This window comes from Sander vitreus, chromosome 16 (genome assembly GCF_031162955.1).
Source record: "Sander vitreus isolate 19-12246 chromosome 16, sanVit1, whole genome shotgun sequence".
Classification (NCBI taxonomy): Eukaryota; Metazoa; Chordata; class Actinopteri; order Perciformes; family Percidae; genus Sander; species Sander vitreus.
Window position 1 is genome coordinate 24,310,322 of NC_135870.1, and position 18,171 is coordinate 24,328,492.

The 18,171-nt window shown below is 42.4% G+C and overlaps 1 protein-coding gene across 4 annotated transcripts in view; it reads right to left on the reverse strand.

Annotated features, from left to right (window-relative positions):
* Nucleotides 1-18,171, reverse strand: part of tjp2a (tight junction protein 2a (zona occludens 2)) — a 43,414-nt gene that overhangs the window by 2,229 nt on the left and 23,014 nt on the right. For all 4 annotated transcript variants that reach the window (XM_078270789.1, XM_078270788.1, XM_078270786.1 and 1 more), the window contains 22 exons: nt 16,862-16,915; nt 12,357-12,481; nt 10,647-10,749; nt 9,714-10,449; nt 9,401-9,504; nt 8,932-9,085; nt 7,718-7,829; nt 7,096-7,226; nt 6,897-6,981; nt 6,021-6,171; nt 5,219-5,327; nt 4,855-5,074; nt 4,178-4,365; nt 3,971-4,066; nt 3,742-3,821; nt 3,448-3,658; nt 3,150-3,250; nt 2,762-2,986; nt 2,497-2,601; nt 1,772-1,972; nt 1,248-1,325; nt 77-162 (listed from right to left, as the gene is read on the reverse strand). In XM_078270789.1, coding sequence (XP_078126915.1) covers nt 77-162; nt 1,248-1,325; nt 1,772-1,972; nt 2,497-2,601; nt 2,762-2,986; nt 3,150-3,250; nt 3,448-3,658; nt 3,742-3,821; nt 3,971-4,066; nt 4,178-4,365; nt 4,855-5,074; nt 5,219-5,327; nt 6,021-6,171; nt 6,897-6,981; nt 7,096-7,226; nt 7,718-7,829; nt 8,932-9,085; nt 9,401-9,504; nt 9,714-10,449; nt 10,647-10,749; nt 12,357-12,481; nt 16,862-16,906 — 3,446 coding nt within the window. In that variant the 5' untranslated portion in view covers nt 16,907-16,915. The remainder of the gene's footprint in view (nt 1-76; nt 163-1,247; nt 1,326-1,771; nt 1,973-2,496; nt 2,602-2,761; nt 2,987-3,149; nt 3,251-3,447; nt 3,659-3,741; nt 3,822-3,970; nt 4,067-4,177; nt 4,366-4,854; nt 5,075-5,218; nt 5,328-6,020; nt 6,172-6,896; nt 6,982-7,095; nt 7,227-7,717; nt 7,830-8,931; nt 9,086-9,400; nt 9,505-9,713; nt 10,450-10,646; nt 10,750-12,356; nt 12,482-16,861; nt 16,916-18,171) is intronic.

The window sequence follows — 18,171 nt, forward strand, 5'->3', positions numbered from 1 at the left end:
TCATGGGACTAAAAGTAAACAACCTACAGCATCTTAATAAATATGTAATTTTTACTATGACGAGTGATGCTCTCACCCTATCGGCTGAGGACGGTTGAGGTTGGGTTTTGGCAGTTTCACTGGGATGGCGTAGATGTCTGGATGCTTCTGGGCGATTTCCAACTGTGCAGAGAGAAGAGAGCGGAACCAGATATGTCAAAATTAAGACATATTTTTGTTTTATAAATACACTACATGACATTCTAACATGGATCCAAGAGGCCAGAAGTGTTTTTGCAGCTTTCTTTTACTCCGTTTACTTAAAGGAGGATGCCCATATGTAAATTGAAAGAGTTATTGGTAGCTGTGACGTGCTCCCTTCCTAAAGGGATTTCAATGAAAAAGATGGGGGACGAAAGTCCTCGAGCTGTAAAACTCATCTTAAAGTTCCGCTGAGGCTAATCTGAGTCAGTCGGTCGGTCTGAGATAAACTAATCAAGTGGGTATTTTTCAATTGGCTTTAAGGCCTAAAACACTGCACAGCAGTTTATAATATATAAAACGATTATTTAACTTCTGTCACAATGTTCAAGTTAAAAAGTCATCTATCGTAAAGGTGTTGCAAGTATTTGATTGGCCATTGTAGCCGTCGGAGTGAGTTGGAGTTCAGTAAAATGTGGGTCTGGTTCAAGTTTTTGGTCAGCTGAACTTGTTTTTTTGCCACAGCTCCCTGAATGAGGAGGCTGCATGATTACAGCAAACAGCAACTCTTTCCCTGTACATATGGGCATGTAAGTCCTGTATTAAGATAGGCTTAAAGAAATGGGAACCTACTGTATCCTTTAAGTTTTTTACATGATTGTTTTTGAGGTGGAGGTAGAGTCCTGTCCTGGTTGCCCACGAAAAAGTTGTGGAACAGGTAAAAAAAAATATATTTATATAAAATTCCTGGGGATGGGTAAAAAAAAAAAAAAAGAAAAGAAATGAATGCAGGCAAAACAAAGAATATGTCCACCTGATCCATCACGTACACTGACAAAATATGAAGAGGACATTTGATAAGACACTGCGGAGCTGAGGATGCAGCTGACTGATCACAACGGGGCAGTTACTTTGCATATATGGACACATGACTACCGTAGGTAACATATCGGTTATGATTTTGAATGCTCAATTACCGTACAAAAAGGATCAGGGCAGAGCTACAGAACAGTGGCCACTGAGCTGATCATACTTGAAGCCTTAATATGAATAAAAACAATACTGACTCTAGCATTTTCTGCTTCTTGCAGCTCCAGCATCCTCTGAGCCCGGGCCAGGTGGTCCATCTTCTCAAAAGCTTTAATCTACGAGAAAAATAAGTCTTAATTCAAGTTCCATTGTTGATGATAAATAGATACTCCACATCCACATGGCATGATTCATATAAAAGTGACAGTGTAATAACTTCATGAAATGAAGATGGCAGAACATAATGATAGATGAGTAATTATGGATTTAAAAGGAGGGTCACAAACATTTAAGACGAACGCAGACACATTCAGTTACCTGGTCACCCATTTGCTATTTCATATTAGAAGCAAAGAAAGCAAAAGAGGAAGAAAATGAAATAAATAATAATGTATTAACTGAGTGAAAGCCTCCATCTTAAAACACCAGGAAAAACTAAATGCTGGATGAGCCAAGAAAAGTTATTTCTTGAAAGGAATATTTGAGATTTGATAGATCAGAATTTGAATCATAAGTTACTTTTTTTTTTGTTGGTCTAAAAACGCAATATGATAATACTAACCTTGCCGAGGAAGGATGTGTTGGCGGGGTCCTCCTCCCCCGGCCCCTTCGCCACTGACGGCTGGTTCAGACGGGGGATGGTGGGCTTGAGGGCCACAGGAGGGGGAAGTGGCTTGTTTACACCGGCTGCATCGCTGCTGATGGTGCTGCTGGAGTGCGAGTCATAGCTGCGCGAGGACTCAGTCCGATTCTGAACCCGCACCTGTCAAAATAAAAGAGTGGACCATCTGAAACCAGCCAGGGTTTGGGTGAGGACGGTCTGCTTCAGCATCGTGCCTCTTCAAAATAAACCACCTCCACATGGAAAAGCTGTAACATGAGCTAAAAATATCCTCCGTGGTATATATGAAATTCTGTTCGGGTTTAAATTAGTATGATTCAAATTTTTCTGCGGGTAGACTGCGGCATCTTGGGAAATTTTTTCATCTGAGGTTCAGCAATGTGTCATTGTCAAAATCTTCAGCCCTAGACATCAAAAGAACCACAACTTACTTAAAAGGAACACGCCGACTTATTGGGACTTTGTCTTATTCCCCGTATCCCCCAGAGTTAGATAAGTCCATACATACCCTTCTCATCTCCGTGCGTGTCGTAACTCTGTCTGACGCCCCCACCACTAGCCTCGCTTAGCACAGATCCTGGAGGTAACCGGCTCCAACTAGCCTACTGCTCCCAATAAGTGACAAAATAACACCAACATGTTCCTATTTACATGAAGGATCTCACCTTTGGGGGTTCAGGGGTAAAAGGAGGAGGAGGGCTGGGCTCTCTGTTCAGCATCTCTCTGCTCCCTGCCCTCCTCATACGAGCCCGGGGTTCAGGGTGAGGCTTCTAACACACACACACACACACACACACACACACACACACACGGGGGTTGTCAGGGAAAGATTATGGAAACAATGGTGAGAATTCAAAGGGCGCGCGCCCCCCCCCCCAGCATACACTGTGCAGTATTTCATACAGCATCAGCGCGTATCAGCGTTCCCACCTCCTCTGGCAGTACGGGCTCGGATGATCGACTGATGGCCGACACCGGCTGGGGCTCGTCCAATGTCTCGTCCAGCTCGTTGTCCGTGTAAGCCCCGCCCTCGTCCGCTGTGTCCTCGTAGTCGCTGGCTAGGCGGCTGTCCATGCTCAGGTAGTCTGCGCTCATTGCTGACAGGTAGGACATGCGGTCGTCCTGGAGATCCAGGTCCTCGTCTGAACCGTCCAACTGAGGAGGAGAAGAAGTGACAATACGAACTCAATACTGCATGTACTATAACTCGCACAACTCAGTCAAATTATTACTCTTATTCTCAGAGCCCCTTAAACTCATGTCAGTCTTTGAGAAATGCCTGCAGCAGTGTGTCATTCACGCAGACACCAAGACTCACCTTGCCCTCACACACCCACACAGCTCTGTCCTGCTGCTCCTGAATTGAATCTTTCACGCTGCCATACCACGCGTCATTGGCCGAGTTCAGGTCGACAGTCGCTGAACGAGCACACAAAAACAACGACGACACCAGTTAGGCCAAGAATCTCCAAAGAATCTTTAAATTGCCCGATTTTAATTGCCATTTCTACTATTGACCTTGATTTAGTCAGGTACAGCACCTTTTAACTTTTATAGATGTATTATATTTGTCACTATTGATGTGAAGTAACAGCCACTTTCGTGGTGAAACCTACCAGTGAAAAGGTGTGAGCAGGCCTTCCTCAGCTTGACGGCCTGCTCATACAGTTTGCGTGCGCTGCGGGTAGATCCGGGTACGAGGCGGCTCCTCATGGTCTTGACGCCTTGCTTGCTGTCTGGGTTCAGGAAGAGGACGATGGGATACCACTGGGTGTAGTTCAGAGTGTCCACAGCTTTGGGAGTCACATCAAGCAGAGCATGGCGGTCCTGAGGAAACAGGGAGGTGGTTGAGTGTTAGTCGCTCTAACAGCATTTTCATTCAACTGTAATCTTTTCCTAGTATACCATACCTGTTCAATGATTTGTCTGATGGTGTTTAGTCTCACCACTCCGGAGGATTTCTCACTTCCTGCATCCTTGGGCTCCGTTTCTGAGAGAGAGAAAAAATAAATACAAAGCAGAATGACGTTCATGAGCGATAAATACTTTTAATATTAACTATGTACATTCTATGTTATATAACACAGCACAACAAAGTGTGCTACATTTCAATGAACAGGTGATAAGGTAAGCACTTACTGGCGACTACAAACTCGTTCGGCATGTCATTGGCCAGTTTTTCATTCACAGCATCGGAAATGGGCCCAAATATCACCACTGGTCTCCTGAAACCAGCTAACCAAGACAAACAGGATACAATTCAGTCACAAGTAAACAGGAAAAACAGCCAAAATATCCTTAGTGAGAAGAGCAACTGCAGAGTGACCAGAAGACAACTTTGGGTACCTTCACGCAAGACCACTCTCTCGTATGCAGGGAATTTTGTGGTGACCGGAGCAGCGCTCAGGTCCTCTCGGCTCTTGCGCAAGTCTTTCTTCTTCGCCGCCCTTTGACCTCTCAGCCTCCAGAAGTCTCCTCTGTCGTTGCCTGATGCTACCCGAGCAGCATTCTGGACGTTGGACATTTGTTCTGCTCTGTGAGGCAAAATAAAGAAGGAGCTTTAGTCAGCTTCATGTCTATAACCAATTATATATGTTTTTTTAAACAGTTCTCCACACTACATTGTTTTTGACTGATGAAGCAGAGATAAGTTCAAAAAAGACAATGTTCTGCACATCCATGTAGTTGCTGGTGCAGGACAAAAAAGTGAATGTTCAAAGAAGTCCGCACGACATCTTAATGCTCCGGAAAAATGCTTTAATAGTGCAAATAAGGCCCACAACGTTTCGCACATGACCTTTGATCACGTGATGTGATGAAAACAGATAAGAGCCGGAGCATTAAGCTGCTGTGCGGACTTTACCTTCTCTGGATTATAATAATAATCTGTAGAGCTGATCAGATGATGCAGTTAGCTGCTCCAAAGCCAGTGAATGACTGACTAACACTACAGAAGCACACATGTCATGGCAATTTATTTTAACAAATACTTAAGCCTTCATACATAACCACCACAACCACACCTGCTCTTGTTGGGGATGATTCCTTTCTCCCGCAGCTGGTTGTCTTTGTCAGAGCGGATGGCGAGCCAGTTGCCCAGTTTGCCATCATAAAGTGTGTCCGTCACTTTGAAGATCTCTCCTCTGGTGAAAGGAAGGCTCTGAGGGGACTCTTTCTCATACTCAAAGTGGGTCCTGATGAAGAAAGAGTCACCTCTGCCAGATGCTAAAATGTCCTTGTACACTGAAACAGAAAACAAATGACACAACACTAAAGTTAAAACCAAATAAATGACTTAACCTCACCCCCTGTAAAGTGGATTTAGTGTACCACAAGGCTCAATTGGGGTTCCACTACAATTCTCCATCTACATGTACAGTATAGTACCTTCAGGTTTGCTTTGAGCAAGAATGATTATATCTTCTCCTTTGGGAATTTCCAGGAGGTACAGGACAGCATCCTCACGCACCATGCCTCTGAAGTCCATGTTGTTCACCTGAAACAGACACAATATTTAAGAGATACCATAAGAGAGAGTGGACATTTTTTTTACACAAAAAAAAGGGCTGATTACTTCTCAATGTTTGGGGTGATATCAGATTCTAATCCTGCCTTTGGTTTACATTGACAACATGGATTGTGCCTTTAATGATTTTGTTTATACATCATTTTAATTTTAAACTTCTCTTATTATTCTTTTGTCGTTATGCTAGGTTTACAGTATTGTTCAATAGTTGGTGCTGTTGTGGCTATATTGCATGTCCCTAACGATTGTCGTTGCAGCTTATTTAGCTCTACAAATGGAGACGTCCCCCCCCCCGCCAGTAAGGGGTTGATTCTACAGTGCGACGCACGTTTCCATATATGGACATACCCTGTCAAAGTGGGCGTGGCCCATTAGGGTTCCCCAGGATAAAGGAACCATGGACGTGCATCGCGGGAGCACACAAAGAGACTCCATACTGCCTTTGTTCCCATTCCCCTTTCCCCGCGCAACTTAGAATTATAGGCAATAAAATGATTTTCATGCATCAAGAAAACTCTTCTCATTGGAATCCCTCCTTAACAGGTGCCTACACCCTGGTCAGAGTCTAATGGGGATCCCGATGAACAAACTCTGTGTCTTGTACTATTGAGTCAAAATAATGTTTCCTCTGCTGTTTTTGTTGTTGAATAAGAAAAGTCTCACCTTCATGATCTGATCTCCTGTGTGGAGACCCTCCTGCTCAGCTGCGCTGTCCTCCTGAACACCAGCGATGAAGATGCCGACATCATTTCCCCCTGCCAGTCTCATACCCACACTGTCACCTTTCTGGAAACGCACCATCACTGTGTTCGGCCTGGGCGATGAAAGTAAGATCTCATTTTACATATACATAAAAGGAAAGACAAAGGAAATTATTTCATATACAATTTTCACTATGGGTCTCTGGCTTAAAGGCCGGGTCCATCTGTGTTCTTTTCATGGTTTTTCAAATGAGAACACCCACTCAGCCTTAGCAACACGTTTGGAGTCAGGTAGATTTGAGGAGAGCGATATAACCGCTTCAGTTCCCCGTTGGAAAGGGCTGTCTGACGGTAAGGTAAAGCGGTAAAAATATAGATTTTTTTTAGGTGGTCCTTTTTTAAGTGGCTAAGGTATGTTTTGCTGGTACCCGTCCACAGCAGTACATATTGCTTTCGGACTTTCAGATCCGACCTAAGGTGGCATCCACAGCAGGACATTGCTTAGCTTCCGGTCCACTTCACCAAAAATGGGGCCGTGCTGACTGCCATTCAAGTTACTGTACTGTTCTGAAGCAAAGTCACCATACAGAAAGCTACGTCAGGTCACGTGCAGAACATTTTTTAGAAGGGCTTGGGAAAACAGCATTTTGACGATACAACATACTTACTTCCTCCAAAAATTTTTTGGAGTTAAATACATAATGAACACTACAGAATTGTATAAAACCTCAACAAAACTAACATTAATGGACACACCCAGATCAACCCTGAGAGAACGGATGTGTGGTCAAAAATCTAGACAGTGTCACCCTGAATAAGTATTTTGTGATATACTGACCCATACACTTCCAGGTCCTCTATGCTTGGCTTTAGGGGCACCTTAGGAGGAGCATGAACCTTTGGGACTACAGTGGCTGCTAGTACTGCAGACACAGGAAAAAAACAAACATGTTAATATTAACAAGTTGCAGCATTTACATCTACTTAAACCTGGTTAATTATCAAAGCTTTATATATACAGAAGGAGAAATGTGTACCTGGTGGCGTTTCTGGTCGGGGCTCCTCCCTCTCTGCCGACAAATGGGGCGTGTCTTCTACAGCCCTGTCTGGAATTCTGAATGGTGTTGGCATGGCGCCCATTTTTGCCAGTCTGTTGGGTGGGTCCTCTCTGGTAATTATACAAATTAAAGTATCAGAATAAGTCTTCTTAATAGGACATTCTGGTGAGTCAGTTCAGCTCAGGACCTTTGTTGCATGTCATCCCTCAATAACCCCCGAAACCCCCAAACCCGAGCCCCCAAAGTCAGTCGACACTATAAATAATATACAGCTAAACGTAATGGCACTTAGTTGATGCAAAGAAATTCTTCCTGATTAAAATCCAATATTAGAAAGGGAATAAAATCATAATGATCACCACTGTTAATCTATTTAATTTAATGGGATGGTTTGGCTAAATTCCATGAAACAAAAAACATAATCCTGCATATCCTGATTTTTCTGCTGTATTAATCACACCGATAATAAAATGACGGGGGATATCTTAGTGGGCTCTTTGTAGCTTTTCTATGTTAAGAACAAAACTCTAAAATCAAGCAGTTAAACTTAAGGTAGGGGAAATAATTCCTTCCCGTGGCTCTAGAGTTAATGACAGCTTACTTGGGCTTTTCTCTTAGCCTCTCATTGGAGGAGTGGGAGGAGAGGTCGGAGTGGTGGCCCCGCCTGTCATCCTGTGGAGAGTAGGAGCGGTACGACTCAATCTCGGAGATGTCTGCAACACACATGAACAAACAAATTCAAAAAGGAGTCTATGATGCCTTTGGGTTTCATATTGCCTTCACGTTCAGGTAATATAAAAAGGAGACTGAACACACGTCTGAAAAAGTAAAAAGTAGAATTTCTTCTAAAATTACATAACATGGCTTTTACACAATTCAAACGGCCCACAGGTCATGGAAGCAGGAAAGGGCACAAACACACACAAAGGTGCCACATTAATAAATGTCACATCACTACAAAGTGGAGTACGCCCAGTCATAATATGTTCTACCCGCTCCAAGGATCTTGACGATTAGAAACAAAGGATAGAGTATTTGTACTTTAGCGTGGCTTGATTGATGAAGCATAGCAATCCATTACAAAGCAACATTAACTAGATGCACTTAAGGTGATTTAAACCTTGCAAAGCTGAAACTCCTCACACACGCACAACCAGTCCCTATTGTTCTCAGAGGTCTTTACAGAGAGGGATACTGGACGGCAAAAACCAGAGGACTGCTGCGGTGCCAACCTTACCATAATGAAATTTTGTCATATGCACTAGCAGGATTATGATGGGGGATTAGGTCACCCTGCCTAAGGCGGGGGAGCACTTTCACACGTGCAGAAACACACACACACAGAGTCCCAAAACCAGAGAAAGTGGGTCACAAGTCTTCCAGCTAACCCCCCCCCCCTGCAAACATTTGGTCAGGGAACAATCCACTCACACCATTGGTCCCTACCAATCACAGCACGCCGTCCGGTCATGTGACATTAAAACCAGGTATAAAAGAGTGAGTAATCATGACGGTGAAAGAATGATGATAGTAGTATGGTGAGGTTAGCTCATAGTGCTAGTACTGCTTTGTCAAATATTTGTACACATTTAAATAATAAAACCTGATGTGTTTGTACACCTTTTATTTTATGAAGGGAAGACAAGTTTAATGGACAAATACAACAACAGCTCCAACGTTTCTACAGTTAAATATGAGCTTCATATTCGCAGTGGGTTTTTATATATTTATATATATGATGACAACGGCCACTCGTTAGGGTTTGCCTTTACTCTGGATAGGACCTGCTGCTTTTCAGTTTCAAGTGTCTCTCACCATCGATTTCCGAGTCGCTGTCCGCCATTGGGGGGACTCGGATCAGCACCTGCCGTTTGTCTCTCTGCACCACCAGCTGCAGCTTCCCGCGGGACTTCTCGATCAGCTTCCCTGCGTCGCCGAGTGACAAGTTTTCTGTCACCGTACCGTTAATCTGACAGAGAGGAGATCAGGAGCCAGTCAGATGCTAATCACTGCACTAACTACAAAGAAACAATGCAACAGTATTGATATGGAGAGAGAGAGAGATTATGAGAAGTTTAAAAACAAGAAAGACATCTTAATTGTTGTTTTTTTTTTTTTATTTCAAATAAAATACACAGCATCCTAAATGGCTAAACTTACCCCCTGCACCAGAAGTTGGAGTTCAAATATTAACAAAAGAATAATGAGACATCAATCAATAATCATTATATCTGACACGTAGCTGGTTCACGATCTGCACTTTAAGGAAAAACCTTGATCCTACCTTTAAAATAATGTCCCCTTCCTGCAGGTTCCCATCTCTGCTGGCGAGTCCTGTGCTGGTCATCTCTTTGATGAAGAGCTGACTGCCAAGACGAAGGCCATACTCTGGAAAAGATGGATAAAAAAAAATCCTCTTTGTATAGTATCAACACATACACAGGCTTTACAAACTACAAAAAAAAGATACCCAGACTTCCTTGAAGAAAAAAAAATAAATCGTATTACCCGTTTTAAAAAGTACCAACTATATATTTTGTTGTTAAAAATGGAGTCAAACAGCCTAACAGCAGTCACAAGATTAGTTAGTTTCACACCTTCGTTGGGCCGGTTCTTCAGCAGCAGCACATTCATGGGTTTCTCTAGTGGCTCCAGGTCCCGGGCGGGGCGGGGCAGAGGGATGGGCATGGCAACAGGTGATGGGGAGCGCTCCAGACGGTCTCTGCTCCCACTCCGCTTCGGCGGCTCCTCGTACTTCCTCAGGTCACTGGGGATGTGTTCCCGTCCTCGTTCGAAGCTGTGGTCGCGGCCGCGGCCTCGTGCAGGGCTGTCACGTGTGTAGCGCAGGTCTGGGCTGTCGGTGCGATCCAACGTTCGCTCGCTGCGGTAGCGCCGGTCGGGACTGTGGTCTCTGTCTAACGCATGCTCGCTGCGGTACCTTCTGTCCGGGCTGTAGGCGCGCACGGGCACGTGGTCCCCCTTGTAGGGGCGATCCGGGCTGCGTTCTCGGTCCAAAGTGCGACCTCTGCTGCCATCTCTCTTGTACTGCCGGTCCGGGCTCAGGTCTCTCTCTGTGCCTCGACCACGTTCCCGCCGGTCATAGTCCCTGTCGTAGTCGCGCTCACGTGTTTGGTAGCCGGAATCCATGTAGCCTCCCCCGCCTCGCTCCCTCTCCAGGCTGTGGTCCCGCCCACCTCCACTCCGGCTGCTGTACATACTGCGGCGGTCCTGCTCGTAGTAATCGTCATTGTAGTCGTTGTTGAAGACTCGGTCATCAGGTGACGGGGGACGGTTCAGCAGATTGACTGGAACCTTCCTGGGCCTCTTGACTGTCTGTTGATCAAAAGGAGAAAAAAATAAATAAATAATAAAATCAGGTCAGAGGTCACAACAAACAAATCAATACATTTTTTAGCTGAAAAAAGAGAGGAGGAAATACAAGGAGAGAGGCAGGATCAATGAATATGAAGTTTCAAACCCCCAACATGCATCAGGTCAGGTTCAAATAAAGCAAAAGAAGCTGTACTTACAATCTTTGCTACTTTGCCACACTTCCTGAGGGTCTGGACAGCGAAGGAGTGGATGGCCCCGTCCATGGGGATGGCATTCACCTGCACCACTCGGTCATTCTCACTACACAAACAGACACACATTGGTATGAGCTAAACATGCTACATTTAAAAACTGGTATTCTCTGGTAGGTATTCTCAGGGTGCTAAATGTGAATGTTTATTGCAAAAATAAAGACATAACTTTTATAAATACATTTAATATTTTGTTTGAACCTAAAGTGACAGGTGGAACACTAATGGCTGTGTCTCTGTTCAGATAGTTGTCTTCCCAATAAGGAATATAATGGGATGTCTGCAAGTAGGGAAGTAAATCCTTTAAGCCATAAAAACATACAAACAATAACCAAAGTGGTGTATTATATATATTTATTATTATGAACTAATCCCTGTCAGTTGTCTCATTGATTGATTAAATGAGCCATGGGTTTGTTTTGGATCATGGGCAATGTGGATAAAGTCCTGTATAACTATCATGAACATATAATTTCATATTGCAGTATATCATAAAATTCTTAAAAGTTTTGGAAGACTATGGATAAATTGACCTTAAGGAATGTTTGTTTCTGGCAAATCCTGTGAATCAAATACTGGACAAATACACATTTTTCTTGCCTACCATGGTCTAATGGGATATTAAAAGGAACATATACCTCAGTATAAATGGTATAGCAACATTTGGTTAAGTAATTATGTCATTTTCTGTTGTTATACATGTTTTCTTTGTTTGTCCTACTTGGAAGTTTATGTCATTTGAGGTAATGTTTCTTGTATGTCTGTTGTTATTAATCTCATGTATGTTTGTATGTATGTGTATGTCCTCTTTTTTTCTATACGAGCTACCCAGGGATGCACAAAGAATTTCAGCCTTGGCTGACAATAAAGTTGTATCGTATTGAATGGGATGTGAATTGTACTAAATTTAATATAGCTCTCATTGTACAGTAGACTGGGTAGACGACCTGCGAGCTTGGGTGAGCGAAGAATGAGAGAGAGAGAGAGAGAGAGAGAGAGAGAGAGAGAGAGAGAGAGAGAGAGAGCGCGGAACGGAGCTGTGAATGAGATAAATATAACTGTTGTTATAACCATAACTGTTTCACAGTGGTTATGTTCTAAATCACAAATAAATAACCATCAAACACTCAACAGATGATTATGTGGAGACAGACGCTCTTAGTTTCATTCTCCTCTGCATTTCATTCATTGCAGGTGCAGCAGTAAACAAGGAAGCAAGCTACTCTAATATCGATTTATGACCATTTAAGGATGAGGGGGAAACATTTCTCTTTGTTGAATAACATTAAAATTAAAGTTAAGCTTTGCTGTCGGCTTCCCGTCTCATTATAAAAAAAGATAGAAAACTCCATGTCGTCTCGGCGGCCTGTGACAATTGCGTCACGAATTTTCAACCAATGAAATAATTTGACCGCTCCCGGTTGTTAGCAACTGGCCATGTGCAATTTACATTGAAAGGGACCCGCATCGAAGCCGCGTCCGACCCACCTCTTGACCTGGGTCGCAAAGCCGAGCTGGTCAACGTCAACCAGCTCGTTTCAAACACAAAGTCAACCCTGGTTTAACCCGGGTAAAGCCGGCGGTGTGAAAGGTGTATGAGTGTTCTGTGTGGAGTTCAAGGATGTATACTAAATTATAAGCAACAACGGTACGCACAACAACAAGCCATCAGCAGGTCCTCCTTGCAGGACGTCGGACACCACAATGGATGTCTCGCCACTTTCCTCGTTCGGGTTGTCTCGCCCCCCTGACACTGCGATGCCAAAGCCCATCTTCGGATCCTGAGAACAAAAAAATAAACAATGTAAATCATGTGTGGTGTGTGTGTGTGTGTGTGTGTGTGTGTGTGTGTGTGTGTGTTCCTGTAATCCCTCTGGTGTGTCAGCTCACAGTGTATTATCCTGGTTATATGCGTTTTGTGCATGGCGATTAAAAGGACCTGGATTTTTACTCTGATTGTGATAACAGTTGAGCAAACTGAAGTCATGCATGGATGACTGTGCAGCAGTTCAGCGCCTACAAGCCCATCTTCTGTAGCCTTGTGCACACACTTTTTCCAAGGTTTAATGTTCATTTACAAACATCTCCGTTTTTTTTTAAAGGCTTCTTTGGAAACGTGGCTTTGAATGATTCTACCTGCCACTGCTGCAGTTTGCCCAGATGAGATTAGGTCAGAGATTTGATGACCCTGTCTCTTTATCCTCTCCCTTCCATCTGTACTAAAAAAAAAAACACAATACAATTCCCCACTTCCCTCTGTCTATAGCAGATGGCCGCAGAGGCAGAGGGAGGGAGAAGGTACGAGCAGAGGCAAAAATGAAGGAAGATAGAAGACATGAACAGATTATTTCGCTCTGATATACTAAATCTTAAAAATGAATGAATTCCAGTTATCAAAATATTCGGTGAAGAATGAAATATAGTACTTAACAAATAGTTGAATAGACCGTTGCTGCCAGATGTCTGCAAAACGTCAACTTTTCGTGATGTGAGCTTTGTCTTTAGCTTGACAACAAAGCATGTTTGACATAATCTGACTTTTGAAAAGGTTATATGAGCTGGAGAGGACAGAGTATTCTCTACCAAATAAACAGAAAAAAAACAGGCATGTCTTTTTTCAAATAAAGTGAAAGAAGGAAAATCCCCACACTGGTATAAAAAGGGGTTTTAAAAATGTCAGCCAAAAATGTATTTATATGATATATATTTATTTTTTTCAATGCTGCTGAATGTCACTTCAATTATTACGATGTACAAGAATATGCTTTGTGTGTCATTTAAGTTGGAGGATAGCTCAGTCTGTCAGATCAGTCTGTTGGAAGTTAAAGCAACAGATCATTGTCTCATTTCTTCACATCCAGATGTGTCCACATATTGCCTTCATTATCCATTATATTTGACAGTGACAGCGTAAACAAACATTTTTTAAATCACATCGGGACTTTGCTTTGCCATTTGAACAGTGACATCCAAAATAGTGCCAGTTATGTGATGTTTAATACTGTTTGCATGCCTTGTGTGCTTTACATGCTTTGTGTGTGTTATGTCCCCGATGTAAAAGCATAAAGCACTGTATTTTGTTGTCTTTTCTAATGTTAGTCGTGTCTGTTGTTGTAAAATAATAATTCCCATGTGCAATCTTTCCTCTATAACATAGGAAAAGTTATTTGTGTTTATTCTGTATCCTGCTATATACTTCAGTGTGTGTCTGTCTTTTTTTGTTTTTAATGTCAACCTGCAGATAAAAAATAGCCATTTGGCGAAATGTGGCACATTTACATCACAATAAAATTGATAAATGTGCATTATCCCTAATAAATAAAGTATGTCTTGTAACACTGGCCAAAGAGCAGATTAATATTATGTTATATTATGATGATGGTCTTTTTCCTTAGGGACACAGGCAGTAGCAGAGGAAACCTCTTTAAAAAGTCTGCTCAGTTAACAAAAGTTAGAAGAGAATAAAAAGTAGATGTACAGAGCAGAGTGTGACAGCTGGCTGTGGTGGGGTTGGGCGTCGGGGGTCACACGCCTGCAGCAGAGGACTTTTTTTGCACTAAATCTGCTTTTTTGGCTTCAGTGAACCGCAGCAGGAGACAATGTGCTCATCACGATGATTACCTAAGCTCAACTAGTTTGGACTGCTCACACAGTCGTACACGTGTTTAACATTACCAACGGTGTAGAACCTGGTTCACTTGGCTGGTGGCGAGATGTGGCACATCCACATTTAAGAAAGTGTTAACGATTTAATAATGATGCTGTAACTAGTGGTTATTATTATTATACACGGAGTACTGAACTTGTTAAGTACCAAAAGCTGACATTGAATGTCTGGTCAGATTTGTAATCTTGTTTACTTATTTGTTCAAACAGTTCATGACTTAATTAATCATAACTTTGCCAATTTAGTCTGTATTTTATTTGGGCAAAGCTCTTGTAAAGCTGCTTATGTTCAGATATCATTTAACATTTGAGAACTACATAGAAATACATGGTTATATTTCTCAAAGTATGATATAGAAAAACGCATCCATAGTGATACACATATCTCATAAAATCAAGTTACCAGATTCCAAACTTTTAACTTAGGCTACAATTTCTCACTTAGTATTCATTTCAACAACATGGCATTTAAAAACACAGTACTAAAAGTTTAATATTTTGAAAGCTCAAAGAAGTTGTGCGTTTACGTGATAATTGACTAAAACCAACTTTGGCAGTTTTTGCCATTGACATTACTGCGGCCATGAGTCCAGATTCTTCTTGCAGAAACCCACACCCAAGCTCTGACCATTGGGGGAAAGAAAAAAAGAAACACATTCTATCCATAAATTTCAACTTGGGGCTACACAACAAGCTGTAAAAACAGCAGCAACATATTATCACCAAATAAAGTTGGTATGGCAAACTTGTTAGCAAAAAGAGCTTTATTATTTGCCCATTGAGCAAACATGGTGCAACATCACCATTCAACTGGAGTCCTGTTTGTGTCCACCTGATGAATGAAAGTTCAATATGCACTCTCATTTTAGCTCTGTTTTGATCTCGACCAACTCTTAAGTAGCTAAATGCTCCATTATGTTTACCATTTATTTATTATATATATCCCACATAACTCCCATCTTGACAACGGTAGCGCATAATGCTACAGAATGCATCACTTCTTCCGTTTTTACCCTTCAGAATAAAATCAATTTTTTGCCGACACTAGATCTCAAACAAAAGCCAGAGACTACAGTATATGGTTTAGTGGAGATGGTTGTGGACGTCAGGAAGAACTCAGCCTCACCTGCCCCCATCACCCTCTGTGACTCCACAATTGACACTGTGGAGTCTTTCTGCTTCCTGGGAACTACCATCTCCCAGGATCTCAAGTGTGAGCTGAACATCAACTCCCTCATCAAGAAAGCACAACAGAGGATGTCCTCCCTGCGGCAGCTGAAGAAATTCAACCTGCCAAAGACAATGATGGTGCACTTCTACACAGCCATCACAGCTACACGAGTCCATCCTCACATCCTCCATCACCATCTGGTACGCTGCTAGCACAGCCAAGGACAAGGGCAGACTGCAGCGTGTCATTCAGTCTGCTGAGAAGGCGATTGGCTGCAATCTGCCGCCGCTCCAGGACCTGCACGCCACCAGGACTCTGAAGCGTGCTGGTAAGATTGTGGCCGATCCCTCCCACCCCGGACACAAACTCTTTGAGTCACTCCCCTCTGGCAGGAGACTGAGGACCATCAGGACCAAAACCTCACGTCACAAGGACAGTTTTTTCCCTTCCTCCACTAGCCTTATCAACAAGGCCCGGAAACCACCCTGACTCTCTCCACACTACACCTCTGGCTCTACATGCCACTGTACTTACTCTGCTGTACTGCTCTTTTTATTTTTAATACATACTGTGTACATATATTTATACTTATATTGTTTTAACTCTAATACTTGATTTTCTTAACCTTCTTATATTTAGAGAATGTGTGACATACAACACCAAAACAAATTCCTTGTATGTGTAAAAAATGTACTTGGCAATAAAGCATTTTCTGATTAAGTTGCTGTGAGCTGTAAAGTTACCACTTTTAAGAAGAAGGAAGAAGATAGCGTTATCTTGAAGCTTGCCCGGGCAAAGCCTCTCTTCCCCCCCGGGCAGCTGCCTGTACCCGTCGCTGAACTCTTCAGTGAGCGGACAGGATGACTTTTCCCCCGGAGAGCAGAGTGAAAGCGAGGAGCGCTCACTCTGCAGCTACTACAAATATTTGACTTTCAGGGAGCAGCCCTAATACATATACATGTGTGTGTATTTTATTTTGTATTGATATGGAAATAGTTGATCTTCTTCCGTTAAGTTTTTCACGAGCTCATCTGACAAGGCAAGCACATCATTTATAATTTCCATACAGAGAGTGAAAATTATATTTTCTTCCCAACTGCATAAGTTTACTTTGGCTCTCATTCAGTTGAACGGGGAATGTCTGTTACATCTGAAGCAAGGGCACTCTTTGATCTCTCAACTGTTAGTTGACTGCAATGTGTCAAAATAAGAACTGAAATGCACTCCCAGTGAAGCACTGGCTTTAACAGCCTGTGTTTATGGATAAAATGTAAATACTTTAAATGAGATGAGGTCTGGTGTGTTGTGGGGCAGATGGACTCACCCTCTGCAGGGTCACGGTGTACTGCTCCCACACGGTCTCCTCCATGACCGGGTTCTGTGGAGAGAAAGGAAGGATTACCATGGGTAGTTTCATTTCACCCAACAGGTTAATAACGTATTGCGTAAAAACGACAAAGCCAGTTCATTAGCCTACGTGTGCCGTCGTTACACAACCTGGAGCTCCCAGCATAACAATGGCAGGCCTGCGCTGAACTGTTTACAACAAGTTTGACAAAGAAACTTCTGGCTCTCGTTCATTAAATATTGATGAGAACACTTGACATCTGTTAGCTTTCTTTAACAAGCATTTTAGAAATAATTCAGCATTTAGAAGTACTTCTTTGGGTTGCATTAATTAGTTATAAGATACACATCCGCTAAACTTCAAGTCATATAACAACCAAGAAACGGACAACTCACAACAACAATTACTTTACTTTCATTAGTAAAGTTTGGGGCGTATCCGAATCACAGGAGGGATAAACCCATTAGGTTTCACTTTCACGTTAACATTGCGAGACAGGGCAACTGTGCTGCATTCATGTGGTGACGGAATGATCGGAAAAACGTGTTCACGACCGGGGGGAAAAATCCCGCTGCATAAACATTGCGAGATAGGGCATGCCTTGGCGGAGGTCTGTGCTCTCCGAGTGCCCTTCTAGTTATCAATTAAAATAACAATCTTTTTTGATTAATTGTCAGGATAGGAATAAGAAACAGTACAGCCAAACCCGATGTCTTGAAATTGGTTTTGTTGTCTGAGAAGAGTACAAAAAGTTATTAAATCGCATAAAACCGAGAAAAACAAAGACAACCACATCTTTGCATATGAGAAGCTGAAACCTGTATCCCCCCCCATTTTTTAAACTCAACATAATTGTCATCATTAGTTTCCTGTTAAATGACCATAGCGTTATATTGATCAATAATCCAATTAGTCCATCCATCAGTCCTTATGAAGTACAAACTAACTTTTGTCAAAAGTATTCCATCATTTAAAGCCAAATGAAAGTTGATTTCCAAAATCACAGATCAGATCTCAATTTCTCTACGAAAATGAACCATAATAAATACCATCATTTATTTTGATCCCAAGTGATCATTTTATAACAGCTGATGACAATTTCTGCAATTCTGGATCCCTCATTTCAGAACAAAACTCGACTGAACTCAACTTAACCCATTACCCAAACACTTTACGTTTAAAAACAAACAACCACTACCATTACAGAACCAGTCTGGCCGAGCCACAGATCTGATCAAATCTGTAGCAGAATCACACTTACGAGTCCCTGAAGGATACGTATAGTC